The 19246-nt window shown below is 48.4% G+C and overlaps 1 protein-coding gene across 4 annotated transcripts in view; it reads left to right on the forward strand.

Annotated features, from left to right (window-relative positions):
* Nucleotides 1-19246, forward strand: part of dmd (dystrophin) — a 75434-nt gene that overhangs the window by 19509 nt on the left and 36679 nt on the right. For all 4 annotated transcript variants that reach the window (XM_067260621.1, XM_067260618.1, XM_067260620.1 and 1 more), the window contains exons 8-29: nt 1750-1928; nt 3296-3430; nt 3785-3979; nt 4077-4258; nt 4539-4689; nt 4803-4922; nt 5116-5217; nt 5450-5557; nt 5717-5896; nt 10753-10922; nt 11606-11729; nt 12837-12924; nt 13392-13504; nt 14561-14689; nt 15646-15826; nt 16100-16245; nt 16321-16386; nt 16563-16709; nt 16953-17066; nt 17366-17521; nt 18057-18227; nt 18864-19046. In XM_067260621.1, the coding sequence (XP_067116722.1) occupies nt 1750-1928; nt 3296-3430; nt 3785-3979; nt 4077-4258; nt 4539-4689; nt 4803-4922; nt 5116-5217; nt 5450-5557; nt 5717-5896; nt 10753-10922; nt 11606-11729; nt 12837-12924; nt 13392-13504; nt 14561-14689; nt 15646-15826; nt 16100-16245; nt 16321-16386; nt 16563-16709; nt 16953-17066; nt 17366-17521; nt 18057-18227; nt 18864-19046 (3140 nt within the window). The remainder of the gene's footprint in view (nt 1-1749; nt 1929-3295; nt 3431-3784; nt 3980-4076; nt 4259-4538; nt 4690-4802; nt 4923-5115; nt 5218-5449; nt 5558-5716; nt 5897-10752; nt 10923-11605; nt 11730-12836; nt 12925-13391; nt 13505-14560; nt 14690-15645; nt 15827-16099; nt 16246-16320; nt 16387-16562; nt 16710-16952; nt 17067-17365; nt 17522-18056; nt 18228-18863; nt 19047-19246) is intronic.

Below are 19246 nucleotides of genomic sequence, written 5' to 3' on the forward strand. Positions count from 1 at the left end.
TAGGTTTTGCGTGCATAGATCCTTTTGCTTGCTGCTTCTCAGTTATATATTAGTATTCATCTGCTTCTATCACAACCAATCACCACACTTGCGACATGGTCACAGTGAGACCCTAAATAGCCTCCAATCACACGCCTCGGTCCCCCTAACGAAGTAGACTGTGTCAGAGGCCTCTATTAGATCTCCATCAACCCATAGACTTCCATCAAGACCATGCTATTCCCATTGTAACCATGGATACAAAATTGTTAGCTAAAGGGGGGTCAAATAATTCCTAATTGTGTTCCTAATTCCTAACAGTTTGAAGTCCTTAATGTTGCCTACAAGGCAGACATTAGAGAACATCTAAAGAATGTAATATTTAAATAGCCTTTATTATCTAAAATGTGTAGTTTAATAGTTCCCTAGAAATTTCTAAACTGAGAAAAAACATTTTCCTGGAGTCATGTCTCCTCACTGATGCAACTCCTCTGCTAGAAGCTCTCTGCTGTATTAAGCTTTTGATTGACTGTTGCCTTGGTGACAGTATGTGCACATCCTTGAGTCTGGTGTGACATCGGACCACACTGTGAACACAGCAGACCAGGAAAAAGAGCTCAGAATTATACTGGGCTTTATATGATTTGACACCCTGCTCCCCATTGGTTGATTGGTTAATGGCTTTGTTAATTGATTGCCAGATTGGTTAATTGATTCTGACACCTGAATTCAACAGTTGCCACTTGGTTTCACTAACAGTTAGCCTAGCTGTTAGCCGTTCTGGTATCCCAGAGCCTAGCTCTTACAATAACTATTATCCAGGCTGTTAGCTTAGTGGTTAGCCTAGCTGTTGACCGTTAGCCTTGCCGTTAGCCTTGCCGTTAGCCCTGCCGTTATCTCTGCCGTTAGCCCTGCCGTTAGCCCAGCCTTTAGCCCAGCCATTAGCCCAGCCATTTGCCCAGCTACTATCCCAGCTAGTCATCTCACAACCTCTTGAGGGTAGCCCGAGGTGCAGTGGCTGCTAGGGCTTTGGAACACACGGTGTTGTGTGATATATGGTCTCCCTGACAACAGGACATCTATCAATGTCTCAGATCATCATTGAGATATATCTGAGGGCTGTGTTAACACTGACACACACACACACACACACACACACACACTGACACACAGACACAAAGACACAAACACACACCCAGTGTCAGCAGCAGATGGAGAACTGCCTGTAGACAATAAAGAAACAGTTTTTCACTGCAGTGTGCTCCTGCCTTATCAAGCTTTCTCCCATCACACACACACACACACAAACAAACAAACAAACAAACAAACAAACACACACACACACACACTCACACACATGGTCTCCCTCCCTCTATTCTCCATCCACTCGCATATCCATTACTCTGGTCTGTTATCCAGCCCTCATGTCTCTATTACTCTGGTCTCCATCTATCACTCTCTGATCAATAACTCTTGTCTACATTTACCGCTCTGCGATCCATCAGTCCTCTTGGCCTCATTCCCATGCTGACCTTGCTTCTAACTGGTGTCTCTGTTAGAAGTGTTGTGTGTTGTATGTTTGTGCAGAGTGAGAGTGTGTGTGTTAGTACAGTGTGTGAGGAGAGGTCATGTGGACAGGATCACTTTGCTGTCTTCCCCCCTGATTAGAAGTCCATCATGACAGTTTGTACAGCGTGTGTAAAGGTGTGTGTATATCTGTGTATTTGTAGAGGTCGATAGAGGTTTGTAACTTTGGGCCCCTCTCTCCAGACGTGGCCGTCTCCCACCCGGATAAGAAGTCCGTCATGATGTACGTGACGTCTCTGTTCCAAGTCCTCCCACATGGGGTCACTATGGAGGCGGTGCAGGAGGTGGAGGCGTTGCCCAGCACCCGGGTCACCCAGGAGGAGAGCTACACCATCCAGACACAGCAGCGCTACTCTCAACAGGTCTGGCCCACAAACATACACAAACACACACAAACACACACACGTGTATAAATGTATATATAGATGCTATACACACACCCTTGTTGAACTACTACACAAGTACACTGGTCCCTGTCTTGCATCCTCCACATCATCGTTAACTTACTATGGGATGTCGTTCCTTACATTGAAAAGTCATCCCGTTACCATAGCGAGACAGCATCGTCACAGTTGACTGCCATTGCCTTCGCAAATTGTAATCATCAGGACGAGATAAGATGGTGTCATTGCTATGGTAACAGTTGCTATGGTGATCTATTGGCATGGTATCATGATGTTGCGTGGCCATGCCAGCTTGTCACTAAGAAACTCAAGGGATTCTTTAGGCTTTGAGTTTTGAGTCTGTCACACTGTCTGACATACAGGCAGACAAGCAATCAGTCAGGCAGCCAGACACACAGACAAGCAGTCAGTCAGGCAGACAGACAGCCTGACAGATAGCTAGACAGAAGCAGTCAGTCAAGCAGCCAAACAGACAAGCAGTCAGTCAGGCAGGCAGCCAGACAGACAAACAGACAGACAGACAGACAGACAGACAGACAGACAGACAGACCAACCATCATTAACCAGCTCCTCATCCATCATCATTTTCATTCTTGTCACAACACTGTCACAAATCTATTACACACGCAGCCACAGCCTGGTGACTCATCCACACGGGAGCGTAACTCTCAACCGTGTGAGCTGACTTTGTGAGAATGTGTTACTAGATATTCTACTGGATTCCAGTTACTTAGAAGGGATGTTAACCCACAACCCTCACACAGCCAGCCTGCCTTTAGCCGTACACCAGTCCCAGAGATAAAACATAATAGAACAAAGCAGAGCAGAATAGAATATAATAGACTATCTGGAGCCTCTAGCTTTTGCTCTCTGTCATGTTTAAATGTGTTATCTTCCTCTGTCCTTCTCTCCTACTCTGATCTGACACACTGTCATTCTCTCTCGCTCCCCTCTCTTCTCTATCCTTCCTCTCTCTTTCTCCCGCCTACATGTCTCTTTGTGTTCATATTCTTTTCTTTCTTGTCCTCTACATCCACCCCCCTGACTCACTCTAATCTACTGTCCCCCCCATCTTGACCCTCTCTTCCGGCCTCCACTCTCTCTTTCTCTATCACTCTCTCTCTCTCTCTCTCTCTCTCTCTCTCTCTATCACTCTATACCACTCTCTGTCCTTGTCTTTTCTTCACTCTCTCTCTTTCTCTCTCTATCACTGTCCTCTTTCTTTTCTTCTCTCTCTCTCTCTCTCTCTCTCTCTCTCTCTCTCTCTGTCTCTCTCTCTCTCTCCATCTTTCTCTCTCTTTGTCCCTCCCTTGCTCTCTCTGTAGATTACGGTGAGTGTGGCTCAGGGTCGTGTGCGTAGCCCCTCTCCGTCTCCACAGACGCGCTATAAGAGCTATGCCTACACCCAGGCTGCCTATGTCCAGTCCCCCGAGCAAAAGAGGAGGCGCTTTACTGATCAGGTCTGTGTCTGCGCTAACTTCCTGTTTATCCTATATAGCCACACCCCCTTCGGCCTGTTCTCTTTCTAGGCCCCTCCTTCCTGTCCCCTCAGTCGTGTGTGTAGAACCTGTCTGTGTGTAAGCTGTCTAGACAGCCAGGGCCAGGTCGGACCCAGATGTTCAATGGATGCGGAGACATTCTGCATGGCGCGTGCACGTGTGTATGTGGACGTGCGTGTTTGTGGCAGCCACAGGATGGATCCATCTCTCATTAGCTCCATGCCTCCCCAAACAAACCCCCACCCCCAACCACCATCCCTCTTCCATCTAATGACCCCCCTCTCCTTCTACACCCTCCCCACCCCCCCCTCACAGTTGCGCGGGGGCAGCCAGGATGACCTCCAACGAGGCCTTAGCCCTCTCCCACCAGGCTCCGCCCACCTGGAGGGCTACCAATCAGCTCTGGAGGAGGTTCTGACATGGCTGCTGTCAGCGGAGGACGGCCTCCAGGCCCAGCCCTCCATCTCCTCCCAGGTGGAGGAAGTCAAGGAGCAGTTTCACACTCACGAGGTAGTGTCGACACACACAACACACAACAAACACACACAGATCGACTACTGTGTGCACCGTATTGATGTGGGTGTTTTTCCTGTGTGTGTGTTGCCAGGGTTACATGGTGGAGCTGACGTCTCACCAAGGCAGCGTGGGGCGTGTCCTGCGTGCTGGCTCCGCCCTCCTGGGGGAGGGGAATCTGAGTGAGGGGGAGGAGTCCGAGGTGCGAGAGCAGATGAACCTGCTGAACTCCCGCTGGGAGCACCTGAGAGTGGCCAGCATGGAGCGACAGAGCAGGTACACACACATCACACACACACATACACACAGCACACATATACACATCACTCACACACACAGATAAACACACACGTACTGTATACACAGATAAACACACACATAAATATATGACCCTTGATTGAAAGTTATTTTAACTAAATGAAAAACAGACAACACAACATTATTTACACAAATACTCTATATTATTTACAAATTATCCCCCCCACCCTGAACCCTAAATGTGGTCATACTGTGCAATCTTTGAGAATATGCTTACATACCCCCCCCCCCCCCCCAGACTTCACGAGGTGCTCATGGACCTGCAGCACCAGCAGCTAAAGCAACTCACCGATTGGCTGGAGATTACAGAGGAGCGTATCAAGCGCATGGGGGCTCAGCCAATGGGACCAGACCTGGAGCACGTCAAACGGCAGGTGGAGGAACACAAGGTATGTCTGCTTCCGGTCTCAGGGTGGTGTGTCACCTCTTGTTCCCCTGACAGAGTTTTGATACCAGTATGTATGTGTTTGACGTTTGTGTGTGTGTGTGTGTGTGTGAGCAGCTCCTACAGGAAGACCTGGAGATGGAGCAGGTGAGGGTGAACTCTCTGACCCACATGGTGGTGGTGGTGGATGAGAACAGTGGAGACAGCGCCACTGCTGACCTGGAGCAGAAACTACAGGTGACACTCAAACACAAGGATACACACACTGCACACACACACACACACACACACACACACTGCACACACACGCATGTTTGCTATGTCTAGAGACAGAGAAGGGTTGTCATGCCAACCGGTGCCTTCTGGCCTCCGAGCCAAGATTGTAAAGAAAGAATTCAGTCCACCTCTCTAACTGTGTGTGTGTGTGCAGGTGCTAGGGGACCGCTGGGCAGCGATCTGTAAGTGGACAGAGGAGCGCTGGCTCCTCCTCCAGGACATCCTGCTGAAATGGCAGCACTTCACTGAGGAGCAGGTAGGAGGAAGTGACAACACGTGCCTCCCCCTCCCGCCCCTTCCTTCCTTCCATCCATCCTTCCGTCCTTCCCCCTTAATCCCTTTCATCCCTTCTTTCACCCCCTCCTCCTTGCTCTCCCCTCTCTATTCTTCATATCTTCCCTCTAATCTCCTACTTTCTCCAGCAGGCAGGTTTACAGGTATGTCGATCAAGATTAATCGCCCCCCCCCCCTTCCCCCCTCCCCCCCAGGCGCTGTTTGACTCCTGGCTGACCACGAAGGAGGAGCTTGTTCGCTCCATCAAGACCTCGGGCTTCAAAGAGCAGGCCGACATGGTGGCTTGTCTCCGGAGGCTGGCGGTGAGTGACAGCTGCAGCAGCCAATGACCGTAGTCCTAAGGGGTGGGGCTTACACATGATTTTTCTCCATGACCTCTCGACAAGGCATGAAGAACTCATACACAAGTTTGTTCTATACGCGTGTTCCTGCGTGTTTAAATTTGTGTGTGTTCCTGTCAGGCTGTGAAGGGGGACCTGGAGGTGAAAAGGCCGACCATGGATAAGCTGTGCTCCATGAGCCAGGAGCTTCTGTCCAGCGTGAAGAACAAGGAGATGTCCAGCAAGCTGCAGGCCAGGCTGGATAGCTTTGCTCAGCGCTGGGACGCTCTGCTGCAGAGCCTGGAGGCTTCACACTCGCAGGTACTATACCAGTACTACTGCAGTATGACAGAGTACACTGCAGGTACTATACCAGTACTACTGCAGTATGACAGAGTACACTGCAGGTACTATACCAGTACTACTGCAGTATGACAGAGTACACTGCAGGTACTATACCAGTACTACTGCAGTATGACAGAGTACACTGCAGGTACTATACCAGTACTACTGCAGTATGACAGAGTACACTGCAGGTACTATACCAGTACTACTGCAGTATGACAGAGTACACTGCAGGTACTATACCAGTACTACTGCAGTATGACAGAGTACACTGCAGGTACTATACCAGTACTACTGCAGTATGACAGAGTACACTGCAGGTACTATACCAGTACTACTGCAGTATGACAGAGTACACTGCAGGTACTATACCAGTACTACTGCAGTATGACAGAGTACACTGCAGGTACTATACCAGTACTACTGCAGTATGACAGAGTACACTGCAGGTACTATACCAGTACTACTGCAGTATGACAGAGTAAACTGCAGGTACTATACCAGTACTACTGCAGTATGACAGAGTACACTGCAGGTACTATACCAGTACTACTGCAGTATGACAGAGTACACTGCAGGTACTATACCAGTACTACTGCAGTATGACAGAGTAAACTGCAGGTACTATACCAGTACTACTGCAGTATGACAGAGTAAACTGCAGGTACTATACCAGTACTACTGCAGTATGACAGAGTACACTGCAGGTACTATACCAGTACTACTGCAGTATGACAGAGTACACTGCAGGTACTATACCAGTACTACTGCAGTATGACAGAGTACACTGCAGGTACTATACCAGTACTACTGCAGTATGACAGAGTACACTGCAGGTACTATACCAGTACTACTGCAGTATGACAGAGTACACTGCAGGTACTATACCAGTACTACTGCAGTATGACAGAGTACACTGCAGGTACTATACCAGTACTACTGCAGTATGACAGAGTACACTGCAGGTACTATACCAGTACTACTGCAGTATGACAGAGTACACTGCAGGTACTATACCAGTACTACTGCAGTATGACAGAGTACACTGCAGGTACTATACCAGTACTACTGCAGTATGACAGAGTACACTGCAGGTACTATACCAGTACTACTGCAGTATGACAGAGTACACTGCAGGTACTATACCAGTACTACTGCAGTATGACAGAGTACACTGCAGGTACTATACCAGTACTACTGCAGTATGACAGAGTACACTGCAGGTACTATACCAGTACTACTGCAGTATGACAGAGTACACTGCAGGTACTATACCAGTACTACTGCAGTATGACAGAGTACACTGCAGGTACTATACCAGTACTACTGCAGTATGACAGAGTACACTGCAGGTACTATACCAGTACTACTGCAGTATGACAGAGTACACTGCAGGTACTATACCAGTACTACTGCAGTATGACAGAGTACACTGCAGGTACTATACCAGTACTACTGCAGTATGACAGAGTACACTGCAGGTACTATACCAGTACTACTGCAGTATGACAGAGTACACTGCAGGTACTATACCAGTACTACTGCAGTATGACAGAGTACACTGCAGGTACTATACCAGTACTACTGCAGTATGACAGAGTACACTGCAGGTACTATACCAGTACTACTGCAGTATGACAGAGTACACTGCAGGTACTATACCAGTACTACTGCAGTATGACAGAGTACACTGCAGGTACTATACCAGTACTACTGCAGTATGACAGAGTACACTGCAGGTACTATACCAGTACTACTGCAGTATGACAGAGTACACTGCAGGTACTATACCAGTACTACTGCAGTATGACAGAGTACACTGCAGGTACTATACCAGTACTACTGCAGTATGACAGAGTACACTGCAGGTACTATACCAGTACTACTGCAGTATGACAGAGTACACTGCAGGTACTATACCAGTACTACTGCAGTATGACAGAGTACACTGCAGGTACTATACCAGTACTACTGCAGTATGACAGAGTACACTGCAGGTACTATACCAGTACTACTGCAGTATGACAGAGTACACTGCAGGTACTATACCAGTACTACTGCAGTATGACAGAGTACACTGCAGGTACTATACCAGTACTACTGCAGTATGACAGAGTACACTGCAGGTACTATACCAGTACTACTGCAGTATGACAGAGTACACTGCAGGTACTATACCAGTACTACTGCAGTATGACAGAGTACACTGCAGGTACTATACCAGTACTACTGCAGTATGACAGAGTACACTGCAGGTACTATACCAGTACTACTGCAGTATGACAGAGTACACTGCAGGTACTATACCAGTACTACTGCAGTATGACAGAGTACACTGCAGGTACTATACCAGTACTACTGCAGTATGACAGAGTACACTGCAGGTACTATACCAGTACTACTGCAGTATGACAGAGTACACTGCAGGTACTATACCAGTACTACTGCAGTATGACAGAGTACACTGCAGGTACTATACCAGTACTACTGCAGTATGACAGAGTACACTGCAGGTACTATACCAGTACTACTGCAGTATGACAGAGTACACTGCAGGTACTATACCAGTACTACTGCAGTATGACAGAGTACACTGCAGGTACTATACCAGTACTACTGCAGTATGACAGAGTAAACTGCAGGTACTATACCAGTACTACTGCAGTATGACAGAGTACACTGCAGGTACTATACCAGTACTACTGCAGTATGACAGAGTACACAGCTATTCTGCTAGAATACTACAGAGTACACTGTACTCTTGTGTTACTGCAATACTACAGAGTACACTACAGCACTACTGGAATACTACAGGTCATATACTGCAGCACTACTGGAATACTACACGTTACTGCTGCAGTATGACTCTCAAACTCACTTTTTTTCTCTCTCTAACTGTCTGTCTTTCCATATTTCCTTTATAATCTCTCGCTGCTCCTCCTCCTCTCCTTCCTTTCCGGAGACATTTTAATCAGGATCATGAAGCTGAGGAGCACAGAGGCTTCATTAGTACCCTGCTAATCACCCTCATCATGGCCCTCACACACACACACACACACACACACACCCATGCCTGGATACAGACATGCACTAGCACACGCACATTTGTACATGCGTATACGTATATCCACCCATAGGATATAAACAGACTCACACACACACACACAATTACAGATTCTCTATCTACCCTCTCTGATCATCTCCATGACAGCCAAATGATCTCTTTTGTTTAGCTGTCTTTATATTCACAGCACACACACAGTACATTCACACACACACACATACATACATACACATACACACACACCTATACATATACATACACATATATAAAGCAAACAACAATGGAATATGGTGTATTCATGGTTTATCATGTCCTGGCCATAAGCAGCAGCTGAGAGGGTGGACTAACCTTGAATCTGCAGGGTGGAAATGGGGATGTGTGTTTGTGTGTGAATGGTCAGTGTGTGTTTGTGTGTGAATGGTCAGTGTGTGTTTGTGTGTGTGTGAGTGAGTGAATGTCACATTATATGAGCATGTGTAAAAGTATACAAGATATGTGTCCTCCTCTAACAGGTGTACAGGTATGTCTCCATAAGTCTTGACAGGTGTACAGGTATGTCTCCATAAGTCTTGACAGGTGTACAGGTATGTCTCCACTAGTCTTGACAGGTGTACAGGTATGTCTCCACTAGTCTTGACAGGTGTACAGGTATGTCTCCATTAGTCTTGACAGGTGTACAGGTATGTCTCCATTAGTCTTGACAGGTGTACAGGTATGTGTCCACTAGTCTTGACAGGTGTACAGGTATGTGTCCACTAGTCTTGACAGGTGTACAGGTATGTGTCCACTAGTCTTGACAGGTGTACAGGTATGTGTCCACTAGTCTTGACAGGTGTACAGGTATGTGTCCACTAGTCTTGACAGGTGTACAGGTATGTCTCCACTAGTCTTGACAGGTGTACAGGTATGTCTCCATTAGTCTTGACAGGTGTACAGGTATGTGTCCACTAGTCTTGACAGGTGTACAGGTATGTCTCCACTAGTCTTGACAGGTGTACAGGTATGTGTCCACTAGTCTTGACAGGTGTACAGGTATGTGTCCACTAGTCTTGACAGGTGTACAGGTATGTCTCCACTAGTCTTGACAGGTGTACAGGTATGTCTCCACTAGTCTTGACAGGTGTACAGGTATGTGTCCACTAGTCTTGACAGGTGTACAGGTATGTCTCCACTAGTCTTGACAGGTGTACAGGTATGTCTCCAATAGTCTTGACAGGTGTACAGGTATGTGTCCACTAGTCTTGACAGGTGTACAGGTATGTCTCCACTAGTCTTGACAGGTGTGCAGGTATGTGTCCACTAGTCTTGACAGGTGTACAGGTATGTCTCCACTAGTCTTGACAGGTGTACAGGTATGTCTCCAATAGTCTTGACAAGTGTACAGGTATGTGTCCACTAGTCTTGACAGGTGTACAGGTATGTCTCCACTAGTCTTGACAGGTGTACAGGTATGTCTCCACTAGTCTTGACAGGTGTACAGGTATGTCTCCACTAGTCTTGACAGGTGTACAGGTATGTGTCCACTAGTCTTGACAGGTGTACAAGTATGTCTCCATTAGTCTTGACAGGTGTACAGGTATGTCTCCACTAGTCTTGACAGGTGTACAGGTATGTCTCCACTAGTCTTGACAGGTGTACAGGGATTTGTCCTTTCGTCTATGGCCTATTTCTCCGATTTTTTGATTGGCTCTCAGGCGTCCCTATCACTCTGTCTTGTTTACTTACAGAACATTTTACTTTCACTTATGTGTGTGTGTCTTCTTTCCAGATCTCGCTGGCTGTCACCACGGCGCAGTCAGAGATAACACACTCTGTCATGGCAACGGTAACCAAGGTGACGACGCGTGAGAAGGTGTCAGTGCGCCAGAGGAAGGAGGAGCTCTCTCCGTCACCACAGAAGAAGAGACAGATCGTCGTGGACTCGGAGCTCAGGAAGAGGTGATGTGTCCAATCAGTAAAGCTCCTCACACCCCCTAGCCAACCAGCAAGCTACTCACAGCCCCTAGCGAATCAGAAAGCCCCTCAATGCTTCTGGCCAGACACACCCACACCACATCTGGGTCCATGAATTTGAAGTGTTTTAAGTCATTGATTGTGTCATATTTGCCTCAGAGTTGGCACTTATGTTACTGTTGAATTGTTTTCATTGCACTGGGTGAAAACTTAACCATAAGCACGTAAACCAGTATGCTTCTGGTCAGACACTTAATCGTCAGTCATTCTGTTTTTTGTGATAAAGAAAAAGTTGCCTTCCCAACACTTCAATAATCATCGGTCTGCCTGTCCGTATGCCTGTCTGTCTGCCTGCCTGTCTGGCCGTATGCCTGTCTGTCTGCCTGTCTGTCTGACCGTATGCCTGTCTGTCTGCCTGTCTGCCTGTCTGCCTGTCTGCCTGTCAGTCTGTCAGCCTTACAGGCCAACAGCAGGTAGGCCATCGTCTGTCTATCCAAACAAACCAAGTCTTTAGAGTACAGTAAAGCAGAGTAGAGCAGAAAATGAGGATGCAAGTATAGTACCGCAGTTTGAAACACAATAGAGTTAAGTCAAATGGTGTATTGTCCAACGGCAAGGTTGATTGTTTGCGTTTTGTATTGAATATTTCTTACTGTGTGTGTGGACAGGTTTGATGTGGACTTCACAGAGCTGCACAGCTTCATGACGCGGTCGGAAGCCATCCTGCAGAGCCCCGAGTTCTCTGTGTCCCGCAAGGAGGGCAGCGTGCAGGAGCTGCACGATAAAGTCCTGGTAATGACACAGAAAACACCCAGTACAGACACAGTGGACAGCCAGGAGAGAGACAACAGACCCACTGTGGACAGCCAGGAGAGAGACAACAGACACACAATGGACAGCCAGGAGAGAGACAACAGACCCACTGTGGACAGCCAGGAGAGAGACAACAGACCCACTGTGGACAGTCAGGAGAGACACAACAGACACACAGTGGATAGCCAGGAAAGACACAACAGGCACACAGTGGATAGCCAGGAGAGACACAACAGACACACAGTAGACTGTCAGGAGAGACACAACAGACACACAGTGGATAGCCAGGAGAGACACAACAGACACACAGTAGACTGTCAGGAGAGACACAACAGACACACAGTGGATGCACAGTCGAGAAACAGTAGAGCTGCATTAGATACATAATAGAGACACAGTGCTGATCCATTAGTTCTACAGTAGAGACACAATAGAGACTAAATAGATACACACCGTAGAAATACATGAGGGACACTGTAGACACAGTAGAGACGTTGTGTCCTGTATAGGAGACAGTAGAGACTGAATCAGCCATGTGAATCCTATACAAGCCAGCGTACAGTACATACATGTACAACGCACATGAATGCATGTAAACATCAAACACAGCTGGAGATATCATGGCCTGACATGTTTCCATAACGATACTGCTGGGATCAGCAACTCTCCTGCCAGTCAAACATCAATACCATCCACCCAGACCTCAATGTCAAGTCCTCATTATAATACATACGGTACACTGGCCAGGATTCTGAGTGTTCAGCTGAATGTTTCAGCTCAAGCACGGATCCATACAGCCAACACAGTGCATCTCCTTCTCTCTCCTGCTGTTCTTTAGCCTGGGTATCTGCATATCTGCGTTCACGCTGTTTCACTGCTCTCTCTCTCTCTCTGTTTTTTGTCTCTGTCACCACCTTCCCTCCCTCCTTTTCTCATTACATCTCTCTCTTCCATCTCCCTCCCTCCGTGTATCTCCCTCTTTCTCTCACTCTGTCTCTATTTCCCATCTCTCTCTCCTTCTTTCTCTCTCCCTTGCTTCGTCTCCCTCCATCCATCTCTCCCTCCCTCCTCTCCTCCGTCTCCTAGGCAATAGACAGGGAGAGGCCGGAGAAGTTCCGGAAGCTTCAAGAAGCGACACGCTCGGCTCAGGCTCTCCTCCATCAGTTGGCTAGCGGTAAGACACGCCCACTGTCCCCATGGCAACCCTGCTACCTGTCCCCCCGGCTGTTGCCGTGGTAACGGTTGTCTTGGCCGTTGCTCTCTAGCTCAAGGCGAGCGCCACAGTCCTCTGTTCCCCTGATGAGACGACTTTCACCCTTGACCCCCGTCTGTCTGCCTGTCTGTGTGTGTGTGTGTGTGTGTGCAGGTGTGTGTGTGTGCAGGTGTGTGTGTGTTTTGGATGTCACAGGTGTGTGTCTACGTTCGTGTGTGTGTACTTTGTGTGTTATAACTGTCACTGGCAGCTTGGAGGATTTGTGAAATCTCTAATCTATAAAATGATACATTGTCATATATATATATATTTATTTAAGAATTGCTTAAAATGTGTGCATGTCTGGGTGTGTGTGTCTCTCGCTCTCTGTGTTTGTGTGTCTTTGTGTGTGTGACTTTGTGTGTCTTTGTGTGTGTGTGTGTCTCCAGAGGGGGGCCGCGCAGACGACATCCAGCAGGCAGCGGAGCAGCTGAACAGCCGCTGGGAGGAGTTCTGCCTCCTGCTGGCAGAGAGACTGTCCTGGCTCAACTACCAGAGCAAGGTCTGACACACACACACACACACACACACACACACAGTCAGTCTCTCTCTCTCTCTCTCTCTCTCTCTCTCTCTCTCTCTCTCTCTCTCTCCTCTCTCTCTCTCTCTCTCACTCACACACACACACACAGACTCTCACACACACACACAGACTCTCTCTCTCTCTCTCACACACACACATGCAGACTCTCTCTCTCTCACACACACACACACACACAGACTCTCTCTCTCACACACAGACTCTCTCTCACACACACACACTCACACACACACACACAGACTCTCTCTCTCACACACAGACTCTCTCTCTCTATCTCACACACACACACACACACACACACAGACAGACTCTCTCTCTCTCTCACACACACACAGTATGTTTACTCTCTGAGGCACTATAGATACAAATTGATGGGTCATCTTAAATATTTATGTAAGACATCTCGCCCTCCGGCTTGAGGAGTCTATGGTGGAGTTGTTCCTCATGTTCCTCGTTCCACATGACGTCAGGACCTGGGGCAGCTCTGTCTCTCATACAGCTGACCCAACAACTGGACAACATGCAACTCTCTCATTGTTGTAGCCATATCGATTAAGTTCGGATAATGATTTAAATAAAGTATTAAGTGTGGATATGTAAAACAGAAATCAGAATGTGGAGGTCAGTATTTATAAATGTACGCTCTCCTGTATGTAGTCAGATGGGGAGGTGCCTATATAATTAGTGAGAAGCTGTGGCACCTGTCCTCTTGGAGCCCTCGTTATACGGGGCAGCAGAACAGCTTTTACACCACAAAATACCACTTACTCATACTATATTATATTTACTTATACCACTTGCATACTGACAGACACAGGTAATAAATGCAATTGTTTTTGTTGACATTTTGAAAACGTGATCTCCGCGTCTGCCTTCATTCATTGGATTGCGAGTAATTAACCCTGCTCCAGCTTGGGCAGTGGCTGTACTGGCATGCTCTGGCTACTAAATACGATCCACCTGACAATACATGTGGACTAATGCAATGTCTCACGTTGTGTGTGTGTGTGTGTTCAGGTGCTGGCATTCTACAGCCTGTTCCAGCTGCTGGAGCAGGCGGTGGTGAACTCAGAGAACTGGCTGAAGGTCCAACACCCTCCCGCCTCGGAACCAGAACCTCTCAAGGTTCAGTTGGACAGATGCAGGGTGAGGGACTGTGTGTGTGTGTGTGCTTTTGTTTGTTTGTTTGCGTTTGTGTGTGCGTGTATTTCTGTGTGTGTGTTGTGACGATTCGCTATCTCCGTCACTGAATACTTTCCCCCGGGTGCAGGACAGCAAAGAACGAGACGATGAGACGGACAATTGCAGCAATACTTCGGTTATATTTGTTTTTGTTCAGAGGAGCCAGAACACTAGCAGGCACACTGCCGTACTAGGATTTCCAAAAAAACTGTAAATTAAACACTTTACGTCAAACAAAGTTAACACCAACAATCGGCAAAATAACAGGCGGTCCCTCAACCGACGTCTGCTGAGTATATCTCCAGCTCCACTCTCCCCTTTCCTTCATCTAATCGGGACCTTTAAAGCAAGCACAATCAGGAATATGAGTCGCACCTGTTTACTTGATCCCATCAATTAAGCGTCCTTAGGCCTACCTCCCAGGAGAGGGTGCCCCCAGACCCTGTATTCCCCTTGACCCCTCACAGTGTGTCACAGTATAAGCATGCGCATGTCTGACGTTCTTTCTGTCTTTTTCTCTGTCTCCTGTCTGCAGTGTCTGTCTGTAAGTACACATTCTGGCTGCTTCTGTCTGTGGTTCAGTATGAGCGTGTGCGTGTGCCTAGGAGCCGACTTTAGTTGTGAACGAGGCACGTGTGTTGTTAGTAGATGACATGTAGTCAACTGGTTCTGCCTGAGGTAAGGTTGAAATCGATGTTGGTCTGAAGCAGTTGTAGCACAACGTGAGCGCTGATTTTCTACCCCGTTGATCGTTAAAATTCATCAAGCTCTCAAGGCGTGTGTGCTGGATGAACGGACGCTATTCCAGGAGAAATGCAACCAGCTCCCTCTCCCTCCTTCCCCTCCCTCTCTTGTCTGTTGACTGTCCACCCCGTTCACAAGCTCTCTCTGCCCCCCCCCCCCCCCCCCACATGTCCCAGGAGGAGGTGTCGCGCCTCTCCTCGCTGCAGCCCCAGGTGGAGCTCCTGCAGGAGCAGCTGAAGGAGCTGAGGGACAAGGAGAACGCGCCGGTGTTCTTCGACGCCGACATCAGCGCCTTCACAGAACACTACGATCAGGTGCTGGAGGACCTGAGGGCCAGGGAGAGACAGCTGCAGCTGGGTGAGACTCACACACACTCACAAATGCACACACACACATATGCACACACACACACATGCGCACACACATATGCACACACACACACGCACACACACACACACACATTCATACACCTCACGCATCCACACATACGCATGCACACACAAATACACACACATGCACACACTCTTTCTCACACATTCACACACACACACACAGATGGCACCGTGGCCCAAGGGTACTATTTAAAACCTCCACGTGTGTATGTGTGTGTGTGTGTGTGTGTGTGTGTAGTCCTGGAAAGCCTGCCCCCAGCGCTGTACAAGGAGACAGTGTCCACCCTGTTGGCATGGTTACAGCAGTGTGAAGCCAAGCTTGCCATCCCAGCCACAGCTGTAACAGAGTACCCTATCATGGAGCAGAGACTGTCAGACGTCCAGGTAACACATAAACACACACACACAAACACACTCACAAGTACACACACATAGTGATCGGTGTATCTCTCCTCCCAGGCCTTGCAGATTGCCCTCCAAGCCCACCAGAGTGAGGTGGACTACCTGACCTCCACTGTGGATCAGGTCAGAGGTCAACTCTGCTGGAATGGATGGATGGATGGAGGGTTGGATGGCTGACTGGATGAATTGGATAGATGCATCAATAAAATGACAGATGATAGAATCAGACTCTTGCCATGCTAACTCCTTTATATATCTGTGTGCTTTGGTGTGTGTGTGTGTGTGTGTGTGTGGAGAAGGTGTTCCAGAAGACTCCTCCAGAGATCAGCCAGAGGTACCGTTTGGAGATGGACGGGATCCTGCTGCGCTGGCGGCGTCTGGAGAACATTCTGGAGGAGAGCAGGGCCAAGCTGCAGGAGCTCATGGCCAAACTGCTGCAGTTTGAGGTCTCTCACACCAGGACTGATGGCTGTGTGCATGGATACACCCCCCCCCCCCCCCACCCACACACACACACACACACACACACACACACACACACACAGGAATACCCCCCCCCCTTACACACACACATACATACACATGCATACACACATATGCATACAAGCACACACACACCAACACACTGATGCATATACACACACACAGCGCACTGTAATTCCAGTATGTATTTTCCTGTGTTTGTGTAGAATGATGTGAAGACACTGAGGAAGTGGATGGCAGATGTTGACGTGTTCTTGAACGAGGAGTGGCCAGCGCTGGGAGACTCCGAGGCCCTGGAGAAACAGCTGGAGCAGTGCACGGTACGTAACACTCCCCAACCTGGCAACACTCCCCAACTTGGCAACACTCCCCAACCTGGCAACACTCCCCAACATGGCAACCCCTCTGGAGCAGCATAGACCTTCAGGATCTCAGCAGAACCACACAGCATTGAACCACAGTCTAGAACCCTGCATTGAACCCTCAGCACAACCCCTGAGAACGCAACAGCAATATAGAACCCAAAGCTAACAACTTCTAAAGGCTAGCTATAGAGTCCGGTCTTCCAGGTTCCATTCTTATTGGTTATATCTTCCCTGTCTGTACTGTGATTGGCCAGGCCCTGGTGAACGACATCCACACCATCCAACCCAGCCTCAACGGCATCAATGAGGTGGGCGTGTCCCTGAAGAAAGAGGCGGAGCCTCCGTTCGCCACCCACATCCAGAAGGAGCTGAACGAGCTGAACGCACAGTGGGAAAACATCTGTAAACAGGTACACACAAACGCACACACACGCGCACACCCACACTCTCACGCGTGCGCGCACACACAGAACTGGGATGTGTGGCTCAAGACGCACTTGTTCCGGGAGTACAACGGTACTTAGGAACGGTTCGCTTGACCCGATGTTAGTTTCCTCAAGGATCACAATGACTCTTGCTTAGAGACTTGTTGCTCTTGTGGTTAGTGGTAACTGATTAAAATTTTTGGTTCTCGCTGTGATATATTGTTTTATTACTGTTGCTTGCTTTTTCCCACAGGTACACTTGCACTTATAGCTGTTCATGTTGTTTGGTTGTGACTTGTTTAACTACATGCTCTTATGGTTCTTCCCTTTGGCTCTTACTTTGGTTGTTCACAATGTGTGCTTCATGTTTTGGCTACTCGCGATGTTTTTTGGCTATCTTGTTGTTATGATCAGTGACCTATGCACTTTGTAAAGCTCTCTCTTGGAAGTCGCTTTGGATAAAAGCGTCTGCTAAATGAATAAATGTAAATGTAAATGTGTGTGTGTGTGTGTGTCCCAGGCCTATGCGAAGAAGTCGGCGTTGAAGGGGGGTCTGGACAAGACCATGAGTTTGAGGAAGGAGATGCAGGAGATGCAGGAGTGGATCAGCCAGGCGGAGGAGGACTACCTGGAGAGAGACTTCACCTACCACACCCCCGAGGAGCTGCGCCGGGCCGTGGAGGAGCTCAAGGTGGGGGGGGGGGGGGGGAGTGCACTTGTAGAAAGAGTGTACAGTGTGTGTGTGAGAGAAAAAGAGAGGGAGTGTGCATGCAGTCTGTATACTTGTGTGTTTGACAGGGAAAGAGAGAAAGTGTGTGTAGCGTACACTTGTGTGTTGGTGTGTAGTGTGTGCTTGTTTGTTTGAGAGAGAGAGAGAGCGTGTGAACGACAAATAACGGAAGAGGAAGAGAATGAAAGACGGAGAGAATAAAAGAAAGAGAGAGCGAGTGTGTGTGTGTGTTTCTGAAATTAAAGACCTATCACCTGTCTGCCCTGTGCGTGGCTCTGATCCAACCCTCTGTGACTCAGGAGCCTCCCTCCTCACATCCCTCCGTCCCTCCGTCATCCTTTCATCCCTCTGTCCCTTCATCCCCCTCTCCTCAGTCCATTCCAGCTCAGTAATACTGTTGGCTGTGTTCCCCCCACCCAGATCAGAAGGAGAAGCGCTCTCTCTCTCCCCCTCTCTCGGTCTTCCATCTCTTAATCCCTTTCTCTCCACTGTATCTCGCCCCAGTCTGAACTGCACTTCCCCCATCCCCCCCCCCACCACAGAACCCAAGGAGGTTCTCTCTATTGACATGAATGTGACTTTGCCCCCTCCCTACAGAGAGCTCAGGAGGAGGTCCACTCTAAAGAGCTGAAGGTCAAGTTGCTCACCGACTCCGTCAACAGCTTCATCTCCAAGGCCCCCCCCACGGCCCACGATGCCTTGCGCGCGGAGCTAGACGTGCTGACGGCCAACTACCAGCGCCTCTGCAGCCGCTTGGACGGCAAGTGTAAGACCCTGGAGGTAGGACACCCTCACACGCATCCACACACACCACCCAATAACACCAACACATACCCCAAACCACACACACACCATCCAGTCACACTTACACATACCAAACACACCACACACAAGCCACCCAACCACACACACACACTCTCTCTCTCACACACACACACACACAACCTAACCCTGTTGGAACTGTAGGACACACAACACCA

Source organism: Osmerus mordax, chromosome 22 (assembly GCF_038355195.1).
Source record: "Osmerus mordax isolate fOsmMor3 chromosome 22, fOsmMor3.pri, whole genome shotgun sequence".
NCBI lineage: Eukaryota > Metazoa > Chordata > Actinopteri > Osmeriformes > Osmeridae > Osmerus > Osmerus mordax.